General features: G+C 32.2%; 1 protein-coding gene across 2 annotated transcripts; it reads left to right on the top strand.

The window, feature by feature from the left end:
* The first annotated feature begins 3,530 nt into the window (after positions 1-3,530).
* Positions 3,531-15,539, top strand: LOC130898246 (uncharacterized). Of its 2 annotated transcripts, none has more exons than XM_057807384.1 (5): positions 3,531-3,621; positions 5,647-5,849; positions 7,091-7,332; positions 12,505-12,564; positions 15,183-15,539. In XM_057807384.1, the coding sequence occupies exons 1-5, from the start codon at positions 3,595-3,597 to the stop codon at positions 15,386-15,388; spliced, it is 738 nt and encodes a 245-aa protein (XP_057663367.1). In that variant the 5' UTR covers positions 3,531-3,594; the 3' UTR covers positions 15,389-15,539. The 2 variants fall into 2 exon arrangements, with proteins under 2 accessions (XP_057663367.1, XP_057663366.1); XM_057807383.1 differs by having other exon boundaries at positions 3,559-3,639.
* Positions 15,540-17,062: the final 1,523 nt, after the last annotated feature.

The raw sequence follows: 17,062 nt of genomic DNA, 5'->3' as shown, positions 1-17,062 counted from the left end.
AAAAGATAATAATTTAACAACGGAATCTGTTACACATTCTAAAAAGGCTTCGTAATTTAGTAATTTAGAACCACCTGTACTATTATCTCAAAAAAGTAATGCATTAGGTTGTAGCGGGTGATCACACGAATTTTATCCTTCCCCGCCTAAAAAAAGAAAACTAACTGAACCACTCAAAAAAATATATTGATCTCAGCATTGTCAAATATGTTAGATCGAACAAAAACTTCAAACCGTAGCGCAACACTCATCGTAGCTGCAACATCTGTATCTTTGTTATTACAGACAATTAGAGGAAGATTACCTGGTTTCTCAAATCGCTCCAATTTATTAATTAATTTACAGCATTCTAGAGGAAATGGAAGTAGCTATCACATTTTCCAAATTTAATACAGTTCATAATTCAATAATTGAACCTAGAGAACTTTTAAATGAAATTAAGATTGTGAATGAACAATTGAAATTTAATAAGCTTCCATTTGAACCGAGAGTAGAAAATGTTCTCTTATATGAAAAGGTCACAGAAATAAAATGTTATACCAAGGGATACAAAATAGTATTTATCTTAGAAATTCCTATAGTAGAAAGCGAAATGTACAATTATTTCCACATATACTCATTGCCTGTACCCACTCAGAATTCCTTCAAAGTAATTTTACCTCAAGCAAAATTCCTCATCCTAAATGACCTTTCCTATATGTTTTTGACGAGAATTGTCAAGAAGTCTCATCCGAACAGTATATTTGCAACCAGAATGGACCCGTCATCATTCAAGAAGAAACCCCATGTGAAATTCAAGTGCTCCGCTACTTCAGGAACGTCTTATCATGTCAGTTAGCTATCCGAATGCCAAAATTACGAATCCAAACATTAGAGAAGAATCATTGGATTTTAATATCTCCTGAAATAAGTGTAGTTAATCAAAAGTGAGTATCTAACAAAGACAATTTTCCAATTCAGGGAACTTTTATTTTAGAACTTGACTCGGAGTGTTAAGTGGACATAAACTGTATTAAAATTAAACATTTTGAAAATTATCAAACCGAACTCAAATTAATAAACTTTCCAAATTTAACGTTTTCAAGTGAAATATAAAATTTTCAAATAGAACCAATTCAACTACATTCTATCAATTTAGACGAATTTCACCATATTCAAAGTGCTTTAGACATTCATAAACAGAAAATCTTAAATATTTCATCTCCAATAATATCGGCAAATTTTAATATTTGGACTGTTTTCATTTATTTCATTATAATAATTATCACTTTGTATTGGACTATAAAATTCATCCAAGCAAGAAAGAAGAACCAGAAGAAGAAGACAAGGCCAAGAAATCCAGAATGGTCCCCAAAATTTGGAACTTTGAAATTCAGCAAATTCCTTGAATTTCTGTCTAACGGTGGAGGAGTTATGGAAACGCTTCTAGTAACCCGACACCGCTAGACTGCTGAATTGCAATCCCACGGATACTTTTCATGATAACATATTTTAATTTAATAATGAGATATTCTTTAGCTTTCGAGTTGGAGGGTCTCACTTTTAGTTTCTAGAAATAAAAATTTATTTTTAAAGAGTAGTTTTAATAAACTACAAACTTAATTCATACTAATGAGCACCTATCAGGATATAATTTTGTGAGAGGTTATCCGATTGGCGAACGACCTCTTCGGTAGACCAATGTACTTCTTGTCACAATTTAAACAAGGAATTTCATATACTATGCTAGGCAATTTGTTGATTGATGTTTTATCGTTTATTTCAGTGAAAATATTTTAAATATTAAGGGTTTGATTGTACGTTATCTTAATATTGTGTTCTTTAGAGATTCCAGAAAGTTCAGAATTATCTGAAGCACTGAATATTTCATACGAACGCGTTCATCATATACGAGTAGTTCACGTCAATTTAGACTTGAGAAAAATTGATGTAAATGGATCCCCAAATGTTTGAATGTTGACCAAAAGCGTACAAGGGTAGAAGCATCTCGTTCGATTTGTGCTCGATTTGAGTACATTTCTACGATCCAGAAACAAAGCAACAATCGATGGAATAGCGACACTCTGGTTCTCTAAGAAGTTTCGTGTCCAAAAATCTGCTGGAAAAGTTCTTGCTTCAGTTTTTTGGGATTGCCATGGAGTAATCATGATTAATTTTTTGGATAAGGGTAGAACAATATCTAGAGATTACTATTCGATATTACTGACCACTCTACGGGAAAATATTGAAGAGAAAAGAAGCGGAAAGCTATCCAAAGGTGTTTTGTTTTTGCAGGACAACGCCTCTGTATACAAATCTCATGTTACCAGGAAAAAAATTCGTGATTATTTAATATTGAATTACTCGAACACCCCCCTTATTCACCAGATTTGGCTCCGTCCGACAATCATCTCTTTCCCCAACTGAAAAAATTTTAAAAGGTCGTAAATTTTCTTCCAACGAGGAGGTTATAAAAGCTGTGGAGGTCTGGTTTGCAGAACAAGAAAAAACATTTTTTTGAAAGGTCTAGAGACGTTGTAGGTTCGCTGTAATAAATGTATCCAATTAAGAGGAGAATATGTTGAGTAATAAAATATTTTAACATTGAAACTTTGTTTGGTTCTATAGTAGGCTAAGAATTATTCAATATATCCTCGTAAATTTGGCACTGGAATCTAGCATTGCATTTAAATGATCCAGAGCGAAAGCCTGTCGACTTCATTTTCGAATTGCCCTCCTTAAAAATCAAATTGTCCCCTTGTAGGGCTCAAGTTGGGAAAGATCGGTCTATAGTATATTTCACCTCTTTTCCTTATTTGTTGCTTCTATGCCTCAACCTATAACGATGTCAATTCCGACACTTCTAAATGTACATTTAATATTGCTGTTTCATTCTGCGTGAAAATATATCTCTGTGAGGAATTACGCAACTGCTGATTGGTGATTATTTTCTTCATTTTTTTGGAATACCTTTTTGAATTGCGTGAAATTCCATTTTATACTTTTGGCGAATACGGATTAAAGTAAGGACAACATCAGCGTAGATTTTGCAGGTACTAAAATACGCGACGAAAACTTAATGAATCATGGGTGAGAGAAAACAAAGACGAATAATATTTTCCAGCTATGTTGAAAAGGAAAAACATCATAGTTATTGATTTGGTATGAAGCATAAGAATCTAATCTGAAAGTAGATCATGCTGCACATGTATGAGAAGTTTACGAGAACGTGAGAACGTGAGAAGAAATGGAGAAAATAGTACATATTTTAATTCAATTCAAATTCCAAAAATATATCGAAACATGAATTTCGACTTTTTCTTCAGTTTGCTTTGCTTTGTATTTATCAAAGAGAGAAACAATTAATCACTATTTATAACCCAAAAATATGTCATATATATATACACATTCCATTTTATAACATCTATATAATGTTATGGATTAAGTCGTATATAATTATTACTAATATTGTTTTATATGGTTTACAAAGTCAGAAATCTAGACGTCTATTTGTTTGCTAAGAGATAATTATGTTATATATTTTGCAATAAGAAAACCATAATCACGTATCATTTTAGAGTTTGATGTATATTGAATTAGTGATAGTTTGGGAAAATGTTCTTCCTAAAATTGTGCCTAAGTGTACGTGCACTTGTACGAGTACATATTTTTTATTTGTATATTAATCAAAATTATTATTATCATAAAACATAGTCTTTTTACTAGGTTATTATGAATAATTCCAAAAAATGCTGAAAAATATTTTTTGGTTATTGTATTTGTTGTTATTGTAACTCCAAAGGCATTTGCATTTTTGTGAAACTGACCGTTGAAAGAATTTTATCCGTAATATTTAACACGTCCAACTTATTTATTCAAACTTCCCAATTATAAGTTTCGTAAAGCTGTTTCCAACTTGAAATAGCATATTATTTCTATATAGAGAATGTAGGTAGTATTATCCTCCTGTTTTAATATAATTTTCAGTTAAAATTCTCATTTATTTGAAACTTTCTTTTAAAAAGTTGTATCAAGCTAATGAATTTATATACTCACAAGTTATTAAGAATTCTGAAAACTCTTTTACTAAGTATCGTATGAGGATTCTCTAGGGCTAATTGCAATATCTATTATTTATTGGAGTGTATTCTTCTCTCTTCTCCTTTGTTAGATGTACTCATTTGTTGGTTTTCAGTTTTTTACAAGTTTAATATCTTCGTCTAACGCTTCTTTCTAATATCTTGTTCTTTGTTCTTTGAGATTAGTAGACATATGTAGAATATATATCAATTTTCTCAAATAATCAGTTTCCTGAATGATTACAACTATTTTCTCTCATCTCTCATCTAATACTCTTTATGTCGCTCATCTCCAGAGCATGTTTCTTTGTATTAGTTTCTCTGTTATCTTAGTTTTAGTATAAACTTAATGTGAATTTCTCAACTTCCATTGAGTTGTACATTTTCTTAGTTGGAATAACGTATACTTTAATTAAATGTTACATACTTTTACTTCAGTTACAGTATAGAATAATTCTTTTACTATGTTTGAGTCTATTTCTTTGACATTTTCAAATCGTTGTGTGGCAACACGGGGCTTTCCATTGAATTGGAAGGGCACTCATTCATATATTACGCAGCCCACAGCTCGTTTGAAAAATTTTCCATTCCATTCATAAACCTTCGATTTGCGAGGGGCACTCTGTTTCACATTTTTTTTCTCAATAACACTTGTATTTTTCATTCATTATTGTTTTTTATTTTTTTAGTTGATGTGCTTCAAAAGCGTGTTTTTTTTGGATTTTTTTAACTATGTTTATTTTTTGTTGACTGAAATATTTCAGTTAGTTGATAGTTTTTATGGTATTTTTTATGAAGTGAAAACAAATCATATTTTTCTTTTCCACAGATTACCTTCCATAAAAAAATCTCAGTATCTGCTGGACATTAGGTTTGAGGGTTTCAAAGGGTTGTTTTATTTTGAATTTATAAATTATGGGTATACTATTCGAGAAAAGTGGAAATATCTGAATGAATACATATATGTAAACGATCGAGTGAAATGATAGAAACAGTAGTTTTGAGATAAAATAGTTGACAAATTACGTTTTCTTAATAGCGACATCAATTTTCTCTTCTCAGGCGAAGAATTATTTCTTACTTTTTAGTTCGATTATTGATAAAACCGGATTTTTCAGCTTTTCAAACTATAATTTATTTTATATATAATTTAAGACGGTCACACGAGAATAAACTAAGAATATGCCACTTTTTAATAGTGGTCTGGCAACATCTGCTTGGATGTATCACTGTTTTTTAGTCACTAATCATTGTTTCGTCACTATTTTTTTTGTTATACTGCATATTAGTTATCAAGTCTCATAGCATTTTCGAATAACAGATCAAAACTGATTAGAGCGAACGGCATAATTCTAAATTCGAACAAACGAGGAATATTGTCTTATTCGATAAAAAGGTTATTTTGCTCTAGTTGAACACTTATAATTATTTTATTTCTGGCTTACACCACATTTTCTAGATACGCTTTATTTTGGTATATAAATGCTTTTGCACCGAGCGATATATAATCATGATTCTTGAAACTAAAAATGAAATCATATTTTCGTTCAACAATATGTGAAAAATATTTATATAAAATGTATTTTAGGTTTCATTGCTTGTCGGACTGTGCCAAGGATATTTTCAGATAATAACTGAAGATGGAGATCTACAATGTAAACCTAGCTCAATACAGTGTTTGAGCAACAATAAATCCTTTGTAACTTGTGTTAATACAAATAATTTAACAATACTTTCTACAGTATTAAATTGCCCGGATGGATATTATTGTGATGATTCAACAACTACTCCGTAAGTTTGAATATCTTGAAGAAGTGTCGGGTAACGACCGAAATAGACCGAAACGTTTATTTTTTACCTGTCTTCTAAAACTAATTTTCCATCAAAACCAATATAAAATAAAGACTTATCATTAAGAAAACTTTTATACGAGGGCAAATCCGTTTCCTCCGTGTCTGACCTGCTTACAATAAAAATTCGAAGATATTCACATAGGACATTATTATCCGAAGAAAATCATTTACCACGCAAATGCTCTCCAAACTTAAAAAACACAATAACTACTGGACACCTAGAGGATACTTGACTAATTCGAAGTCTTTCGGATTTATTGAGGTTTTTTCAATGGTGAATCTGTGACTGGGTGCATTATTTTAATATAAGAAAACACCTTTGCGCAAGTTCCACCGCCGGTTTTTATTTATCGCCTCACGTGATATTAAAAATAAATTGTTATTATAAACGCATACAATTGTGGACCTCTTTTACAGCGACTCTCCAAAATTACACCCTCCTTATCCCAAAATCCGGTCAGTATGACTTTCCCTGTTGAAGGTTGCATCTTGAATATTTTCGGTGGGGGTGAACATAGATGTTTCCACTCTGTAATTTAGTCTCTATATATAATGATAATTTCATGACTTCTTTTATTTTGTTTATACTGCGTTACAAGTTAAGGCACAGGCAATTTTTGTAATATTCAGTTTGGTAGTATGGCATGGTATGAGAGACTACTATTGGCATAGTTACAGTTGATCATGAACTTATTTAACATTGTGTATTGTAGTGGTTGTGGAAGCTCCACCTCCATATTTGTCATACAACTATCTACCACATTTGAACACATGGCACCACCTTTTCACTATGACATATAATACTGCAGATTCAACTAATGTATCCAAGAAATCTTTGTGAATTTACGTTGGAGTCAACTTTTTTATACGCAATTATTTAATAATGGTGGGTTTAATACTGAGATGCAACTCGAATTCGGGCTTCTACTATAGGCACGTTTTAACTAGACTTGCCGATTTTTAGCCGGACTCTAATATAAAACAGGTTACAATTTGAAGTTACGAATATAATAAATTCATCAATGATCACTATTATTAATCAATTCGAAATTCTTTTCGAATAATCAATGTTTAGTAAGTTAATTCTTAGATTATATGTGAATAAAGAGTCATTCGTTTGGAGGTTTTATTTTGTCCAATAATTATAAACATCATGACTTCAGATATCCAGTTTTTTAGATGTTTAGCGGACCCGGCGAACATAACCACAATTGTATCCACAACATCAACATCATTGATAACTACAGTACCATCTACGACTCAAAACACCGATACCACACCAACTTTTACAGTAACCACAACAGATTCAACCAAATTCATAACTACGATTTCAATATCAACAGAGGAACTGTCTGAAGCGATCATCTCTACTACAAAAGAGGAAACTGTGACTTCATCGTCAGATAACACGGAAACAACTGGTATTTATGTCCAATATTTCATGCACATTTACTTCCGTATAATAAATTTTGTACTGTCCAGAAAATTTAGTTCTACCCAAGAAATGTATTTGAGTACCTGCTAATAAGAAATAGAAAGTTGTTTGAGAAAATATACGCCAGCAATTCAGAAAAATCTAAATTATGCTATTGTTCAGTGTCACATTGGCAGGTCATTTGAAAAATATCTATAACTCTTATATAATAAGCGTCGACTGGTATATGTACGTATGTAGATACGCGACATCTATTTTTATACACAATCGGATTAATATCAATATATGTTGTTACTACGAAATTACTCATTAAGAAACTGGAAGTATTGATTCTCTACCCACAAATATTCTATATTTTTGGATCGGCACGTTTCATGACTATACTAAAAAAGATTTTCTAAATTATTGATACGATGAGATGTATTTAATTCGAATTGTATCTTTGACTAAATAGGTATTAGATATAGGTAGGGAACGACACCAAATCGAATTGCTTGTTATTCTTTGATCTTTGAGTCGTTGGTCTTGAAGCTAAATGAGGTTAATGTAAAGAAATTGATTATTCTATAAACTTATTAGGGAGAAAGAAATAAATACTACGCTAATCAAGCAAAATTTTATAAATCAATATTCAGTGAGTAATAGAAAACCAATCAAGAAATCAGTTGTCTCGTCATTTCATTCGAAGGCATTAATCTCATTGTTAGTATAATATAAAATTAAATGATAAAACGTAATAAAATTTGAGAGATATGTTGAAATGATTGTGATAGTGTCAACACCATAATACCAGACGAATAAAATTTTGGAGTTAATTTGACTGTGTATGCGATTAGTAAGGTAGTTTATAGTGTTATAAAATATCAGGAGATACTTAAAGAAATATTTTATCAATTGAATAATGTCCTAAAAAACATTATGGTCTCGGTTTCTCGTGAACTCAATTTTTCCAATAATTGCTGTTTCCTGATAATATTCTCATTTAAATATGGAATTTCTTCTTTCGTATCTCCTTCATTTGATCTAACCACTTTATTTTACATCTCCCTATACGTCTTTTGATTTTACATTTTGCTTCCATAATTTTAGTGTGAGTCTATGTGCTTCTATTCATATCCATATTCATATGTTTATACCAATTTAATTGTTTTTTCTTTATTTTTGTTACTTTTGATACTTGTTTCTGACATAGTAGTTCAGTTCTGATTTTGAAAGAACTTCACTGAAGTATCCTAGCGCACTTTATTGCCCCTTTTGCACATTTAAGTGTACTTCTGTAATTCCTACGTTGCTTGGATCAGTTTCAAGAATGACGCTCCCTCGGGTAATGGATATCCTAATATCGGCGCCGTGTTAAAATGTCTTTTCAAGGTTTCGAATGTCGTTTGATAGTCTTCATTTCAGTGGAAAGCTCTTGCTTTTTCTGTGAGTCCAAGGAGTCTAAGGTAGAAAACAGCTTGCTGCTAGCAAGTATCGAGTGTTTGATTGGCTAGGCATTACAAGTAACGATTTTTGGTTTGACAACTGATGATTTACCGGTTTTTTCTCTTTTTGGAATGAATAAATGTCGATACTGCAATACAAACTCCCTCATTCTCCTTTTATCAGCTTGATTGAAGGATCGACCAGCTAGTGATATTATCTGTTCGAATCGGTCATGACAATTGTCAGCTATCGTCTTTTAGCGGACTATAGACGTTACTGATACGTATGCTACAGCCCTGTCTCCGTTTTTGATAGTAATCGGGTGATCTTTTACATTTATTACACATACTGGGACCTTCTTCGCCGACGTAACTAATCCTTTTCTAATTATTACTTCTTTGCGAATTTCTCCATAACATGGCTTCATCATAACCGGTGCTCCTTCTTCTTGATCCCTAGTAGCCGCGCAGCATACCAACAAAGGATTTTTCTCCCCATCCACTTCTCCATCCACTTATACACTGTCATTGCGATATTTAAGCTATCAGTATGAGAAGGTCTTTAAAGTGATCCGCACTCGCTTCCCCGCAACTGGAGTGCTTTATTTATGGAAATCCAGGAACACAATTCCAACATCTAATCTGTGGTTTCTTCTCAACCATACCTTTTCTCATATTGACAATCTGGTCAAGTTTGCATATCATGGTCGTGCAGCCTTTCATTATGTTCTCTGGTGCTGATGGATAAGCGAATCGGTCGAGTAATTTCTACCTCACACAAGTTTTAACATGCTTCTGCATTCGGTTCTTCAGCTACGATTGGTACAGATGTTCGAAATGTTGGTGACCATATTTCAGGTTCAATCTCTTCTTCAGATGTTCGAAGTCATCAGTTTCTTCAAGAGGTTCATCTGGAGTATATCTAAGGCATCGAAGAGCTACAGATAAGTGCACTGCTTTTTCTTTATCGGACCAATTATTCACTCTAGCGGCCGTCTCAAACTGTTTAACGTAATTGGTCCAAGACCGTCTTACCATCAAACGTTGAGTCATTGACTGGGGCAAAATTGCAATGTCTTCTATTTTGAGCTGTACTTGAAGATTATATACTCGCTCTCCTTTTTCTCTTCTGGAATATCTGTTCTTAAAATTGCAAAATTTTTCTCTAATTCCTTGATTTTCTCGACTATACGAATTTCCGTCTTTGGCGTTTTATTCTGGATATCCGACTTTAGGGATGAGATTTTATTTTCGACGTCAGCGGCAATGTCAGTTTTCAATGATAAAATATCGACAGAAATATCATTCTTTATGGTCGAAATATCGTTTTTCATAGTCGAAATCTTCTCGTTCAAATGGGAAAAATATCGTTCTTTAATGTGGGAATATTGTTCTCCATGGTAGAAATCGAGGGTAGAAGCCTTATCTTTGAATAAAAATGTTTCTGGATCAAAGTCTTTTTACTCATTCATTCTTCTTACCGGACGTTTTTAACTCGCGATTTTCGAATTTTACTTTCAATTCTGCTACTTTCAGGCCACTTAATTTTTTAACCATGCTTACCTCACTATTTATTCACAATCTACAATCCATGAAATGTTTCTCTAATTATAATCTCTTGAAACTGCTTTCAACGGTGAGGTTAATTTATAGACAATACTTTTTATTACTTACTTAATTTATTTATACTCTTACATAAGTACTCTTAAACTATTTAGTACTCACATTACTAATAATTATCTAATTCTTAATATAAATAATTTATCTACACACTGTTTACTCGTCTATTTCCATGTATTCAAGATCACATCAGATTATTTACTGACTTTCTCGCTGATTAACAATTTATACCAAAAAGAATTTCTAAAATAATTCGATCTAGAAAGTGAACGTACAAATAAAAAGGCCTTATTTGGTTAAAAAAACACAATATTAACAAACATAATGATATATTCGTATAAAACATGTAGACAGCCTTTCCGAGAACTGCTATATCCTTTAAACTTTAGACCGACTCCTGCTTCTAGTTATTTTTCAGTTAGGTTTCTCACTATAAATATAAATTAGTTTGTTTGTCTGGTCCAAATGCTGTCTGTTCCTCCAAATTACATTTTTTCACTTTCTTTACTTACCTTTATCTATCTTTCTCGATCTCTTTTTTTAAAATTAGAGTGTAGTTTATAGATCGTTTATTCTAGACATCTAGCTTTATGATTAGTCACATTGCGTCCGAATACAATGTTTTCACATACCATATAAGGTTTTTCAGTTCAACTAATGTTGTTGGAAGAGGAGTTGTATGAACAATACATTTTACAAACCCTCACAAAAAAATCAGAAACAATAAGGTCCGGTGACTTGGAGTCCAGTGATGAAGCGCGGAATCTTAAGGTCCAGTACGGCTGAACTATCCATGAGGAAACCTACTATTTAAAAACTCTTGCACATGTAATTTTCAGAGTTGTATGACGTGATCTTGTTGATATATGAAGTTATTTGGCTCTGTTTCTAATTGCGAGAAGAGATACTTTTCTAGCATATTGAGATTGCAGAAAAATATTAACTTTTGGAGAATGTTGCTTATGATGTACAATTTAATGTTGTTACGGTTCTCTAGATGTTCACATTGTGGCAGTTCACTCAAATGGAAAGTTGCATCGTTAGGCATATCTTTGACTCACAAAAATTAAGACGTCGTTCTATGTCACCTTCATGCATGCTTATAGTAAATGGGATCTGTCAAGTGGATTTTTGAGGGCTACGTGTGAAACTTTTGCGGATGCACTACACGCTTTATTTTGGACTCACTGGGGCAACCTGATTCCTCTATAACTAAATTGCTAATATCAAACCATGGTTGACTATCCGTAAGTCTTGATCTAATTCGATTAGGATATTTTTGCAATGTGTTTACAAGCATCCAGATTCACCCACAACTGAGCAACTGAAAGAGATTAAACAAGTCTAGTTCTGAATAAAATAGTAAAATGAATAAGTAATAAGAGAGTGATTCTCAAAATTTTGGTATTATGCTGCTATCAGATTGATCCATAATACTAGTACACATTGACTTCTATCAACACATGGCAAATCAAGCACTTTTCTGATGATCAGTTTTATTTTAAACAACCATCACTAATTAAACTCAAGCAAATCTAGAAGACTTTTAGTCGCTCAAGATCTAACACCACGTAAGTAAACAGTTTTTTTGCTCTCCTGAAAAGTGTATTATATATATAGTCCATTAAATAAAATTTAAACCTTTTCTAGCTTTTTGTAGCATTTTCAATTTTTTTAAAATATAAAATAATAAAGATATTTTTTATATAACCTTGTACATTTTTCAAAGGAGTGTCGCAAAACAACTATCAAACCACCCGAGTTTGATATTAGTTGCTATGACAACCCAGGCGTGTAATTGTTACTAAAACGTCAAAGTTGTTCAAAACGTCTTGGAAGTGACCGAATAAGTTCAATCTTCTTCTAAATTAAACATAATTATTACCAATGATGTTCAAACTATTCTAAAAACTAAGTTGCAGCCTCTCTGGCAGAAACCATAACAATTCTTAGAGAGTAAATAACAAGTACATAACTCAATACAACTTCTTGGGTTCTATTTCTCACACTATTTAAACTATATTATCTGGGCAGCATAAAATAATGATTTTTGCGTATAGAATATACAAGATGTTCGCAATTTCTGCCCCATGAATAAAATTTACATATTTCAGTGTCTGAGTCAACCGTTTCCACAGTAACTTCAACAAATGAATTCACAACGAAAAAGAAAGGTGAGTAAAATATTCGTACATTAAAATTTTTATGATCTGAATTATTGCATATATTTGCTAAAACTGGACTCATTATCAAAATTCTTCCTTATATTTTCATATGATTAAACCTTTACAGATAAGGGCTACCGTACGTCTATACTTCCATTAGTTAAATTCTGAAAATTATGTGATAATAACAATATATTTTTCAATCGATTCATTTAGGTTTTTCTGCAATGTTCCTTATACGAGAAATTTATCTTAACGTTTTTATCATTCATTCTACTCTGATATCCCCTACTAACGATTACTTGCTGCACATCATATCATTTTACATTATAAGAATCATAGGATATCTATTTAAGAATAAAACGCCTATGTACATACAAATACTCTATTTAAAAATAAATATAAATATAATATAAGGTATTTCCATTGTTTATTTAATTATATTACATCTTTTATAAATATAATTTGGGGGTGATATATATGTTTTCGTATACGTACCCATTGATTTGAAATGATATCATTTCATTCATTACAATGACTGCTGGCAATCATACTTATGTAACATGAGAAAGCTGTTACACGTCTGGCGACTACGCCCTATGTTCTCTGATCTAAAAATACATAATACATATTTCTCCAAAAAATTTCTTCAATAAAATAATAATCCTTTCATCCCTGATTGGTGACCCCGAAGTGATAAACAAAAGACGTGAGAGCAATGAATATTTATGGACGCGTAAATTATATGTGCTCAATGTGCCGCGAAGGGTTGAAGTAAAGTGTAGTGATAGTTACTCGGTTCGTTTCTCGTGAAAGGAAAAGCGCGAACAGCGAAAATGACTAACGGTGTTAATTTGTGAGTGAAGAAAAAAAATTCACTCACACGATCGCAACTCTAAACCCCCTATACAGTTCTAGAGGGGATAAATTAATTTTATATCCACCCTCTATCGAGCCATATAAAAAACGCAAGGAGTTAATCCGTCGCTCAAGTCCATCGCAAAAAGAAAACATACTGCAGCTTTTGGAAGTCACAGCTATTCGACTGATGATGGTTAGTGCCGTCAACCGGTTAACTGATCGAAATTATTCCGATTCGAACTGACTTTCCTCTTCCGTTGTTAACGTCAGCGGCGTCCCATAGTTGCTGATTCAGCCTTTCCAGGAAGCACGTGTGACCATCTCGGTTTCTTGATTTATCATTGGGATAGCTACTGGCCAGCGTGAAAACGATCTATGCAGGTTAAGCAGTAGGTACCTTTTTCCGTCTGACAGCAGCCCGACGATAACCAACTAAAGCACTGCAGAGGACGTCGTATCAGCTCAACCCCAGCAGCAGTACAAGAACTTTGGCGTTAGAGCGACGAGGTTGATTCTTACAACTTTATGGAGGTGAGAGCAGTGAACATTTTTTGTGGGCGTAAAGCAAATAACCTCGTTTCGTTACCAACACCGGCATTCTTACTTACCAAACCGGCACTCTGGTTCGCGTTCGTCTTATGAAATTTCGATGCATATAATATAACGAATGAATAAAGAAAAATCCACTTTCACGATCGTGGCGTTAGACCCGATATACAGTGCTAAATAGGACAATTTAACTTTAAATCCACCGTCCATCAAACTATATAAAAAATTCAAGAAGTTAATCCATCACTACAGTCCATCGCAAGAAGAAAACAAACTTCAACTTTTGGAAGTCGAAACCATCGGAGGTCGAAAGCCCTCCCAGTTTTTACTTAGCGACTTACAATTTCTCTCGGGACAGTGAAAGGAGCAGTTCTTGAGCACCCAGGTCTCTGCAGAGCTACGCTGCTCTTTGAGATATAGTTGCCCGTAACTTATGTTAGTTTTACGCTTTGTATATATTTTTAAGTACATTGTTTCGTTAATATATATATATATATATATATATATATATATATATATATATATATATATATATAGTAAGTTCAAGTAGTTATAAATATTTGTTTATTGTGCTACACCTTCATTATCCTTGACCATACACACAAAACTTCTGACTACCGAATTTTTGTGCCAAGTTACATCCCTAAGGCCTCAAAGAAGGGTCCAAAATTTCGAAATAAAAATAATTTCTTTGAAACCTTTTCTCTGAAAATACCAGATTTGGTACACTATATGAGACTGGTAAGTGCTTTGAGTAATGATTAGTAGACCATTCCGGGGAGTTAATCAGGTATGATCAATCCTTAAAGTTTCACAGAAATTTTTCATCTGTCACTTGATTTGAGAAGTTCATTTTTTGATAGTATGGATGCTTGAAATTTGAGTTGATTTGAAAAAAAAAATCTTTGCCCATACGTTGGATACGAATTTTATTTCAGATTTAACAAAATACTAGATTCCAACAAGAACAATTTAATGGAAAAACATTTTAATAAGATTGTATAAAAGCATAACCATTTAGAATTAGAAGAAATTATTGACAATGATCATCATTTTTTCATCGAAAATTGAAATAGTTTCTGGCTAGTAGTTGATGATCATATCTGATCACTCTACTGATAACGAAATAATAGGTTCAAAAAATACTATTATGCGTGGTGGGATTGAAATAATGATATTTTCTTGACAATTCTAATTTATTCATTCATTAATTCCAGTGGCTAGACCTACAGGAGCTCCAACTTGTACTTCTACTGGACTTTATCCCGCACCAGCTTGCAATCAGTACTATGAATGCGTAGAAAAAGTATTTCTACTTATATTCAAATATTATGTCGCAGAATTGAGAACGTGTATCGATGGAGATTATTATGATACTGGTTTACAACAATGTATATTAGCCATTCTAAGTGACTGTGAATAATTGTAAATGAAACATAAAAAATATAGAAATTACTCTATTATATTTCATGCGACAGAAGGTAAATTTCATCTTTCTACAATTTTTACATATATTTTAACAGAAATTTCATTATTTCAACATAAAAACTATAATTATATAATGTTTATTAATAATTGTTACAAATAACAAGTTAATACTAATAAACGAAAAATAAAAGTATGAGTATTATAAATTTGTACATTTCAGGGTTCAGCTTAAATACTTCCCAATAAATCTCTAATAATTCTTTTTACTCACTATAGGCGCCAACTATGTGTTCTCTTAACATATGACAAATATAAACATTATGTTTTAGATTACTTACTTACAGTCATACAATCAAAACAATATCCGGCTACAGCTTATTACAGTTAAATACTTTCTAGAAAAAAACCAAGGAGCATAGTGTAATATTTATATTGCTTTCTTCAACTATAGCTCTCCAGTTTCACAGAAAACTCGATAGTGTACTAGGAGCAAACGAAATAAAAAATCGGGTGTCATTTGATAAAACCAACGAGCACCACCTGCACCATCCTTAAGACTAAGACCAAATTGATAGTTACGCTAAAACTCCACAAACAATAAAAAACCGAATGACGAGATACTCAAAATAATGTACTTGAATGGAAAAAATTAGCAGAAACAATTAACAAATTTGAGCAGTCAAACAGAAGCGGAAATACAAAACGATATGTAACATAAAATAAAATGGAAACTGTAGAACACAATAGAAAAAACGACTACCCAACAACAATAGAAGTAAATATCATGAATATCAGAAATCTTAGATACTCAAACAATATTACCATCTTCGTTGGATAACGTAAGGACATAATTGAAAAAAAACTGGTCAAGAAATGAAATGTCAGTGAAAAAGTCAGCTACTTGTCAACCAACCGATAAAAAATGGCAAAACTTATCGAAGTCACCAAGGAGATCAGCGATGAGATCATTATGGAATTTGGATTCTGAAGAAAATACTAATAGCAGAGAAGCATTTCCCAATTGATAACTCAATAACTATCAAATTTTTATATCAAATTGATGTGTACTAATACAAGGTTATAAATAGATACGATGGTATCCAACCCAATAAAATGAAACTCAAATTGAAGGAGTACTACGGTAGAATGAGATTAATACTTGAAGTTCAATGCCAAAAAAGACGAAGACCATACCTTCCCTAGCCGTTCCTTTCATTCAATACATTTTTGAGATCAGTGAGTATGTCAAGGTATAGATAAGGAAGGAATAATAAAATGATGACAATATTAAACGATGAGCAGCTTTCAAGAAAATTAAACAAGACCCTACGAATTCTTCTCAAAAACAAAATAATGGTCTGATCCGATCTTGGAAAAAACAACTTTTTATTTCGAAATGCAAAAAAATTGAAAATTCACAATGCCTAACCCCCAAAAATATATTGTTTCTCAAAGTTGCACAAGCCTATCATTCCCCCTCGACCGACTGTTCCAAGTATTCAAACTCATTTACCCCATTGTCTAATTATTTGAAAAAAATTTTATATCAAAACAAATGCTATATTGAAAACACATAGGATTGCAAATAAAAAATTGAAAATATAAAAATTCCTAAGGAATATCTATTTATTTAGTTAGATGTGGTTTCTTTATATACAAATATTCCTAT

Source organism: Diorhabda carinulata, chromosome 9 (genome assembly GCF_026250575.1).
Source record: "Diorhabda carinulata isolate Delta chromosome 9, icDioCari1.1, whole genome shotgun sequence".
Taxonomy (NCBI): Eukaryota; Metazoa; Arthropoda; class Insecta; order Coleoptera; family Chrysomelidae; genus Diorhabda; species Diorhabda carinulata.
Note: the sequence above shows the minus strand (reverse complement) of the source record. Positions and strands in the feature narration are given on the sequence as shown.

Coding starts and splice junctions, on each gene's coding strand:
- LOC130898246 (XM_057807383.1), top strand. CDS start 3,595: ATGTTCTTCCTAAAATTGTGCCTAAGTGTACGTGCACTTGTACGA. Junction 3,640..5,646: donor GTGTACGTGCACTTGTACGA/GTACATATTTTT, acceptor AATGTATTTTAG/GTTTCATTGCTTGTCGGACT. Junction 12,565..15,182: donor ATTCACAACGAAAAAGAAAG/GTGAGTAAAATA, acceptor CATTAATTCCAG/TGGCTAGACCTACAGGAGCT.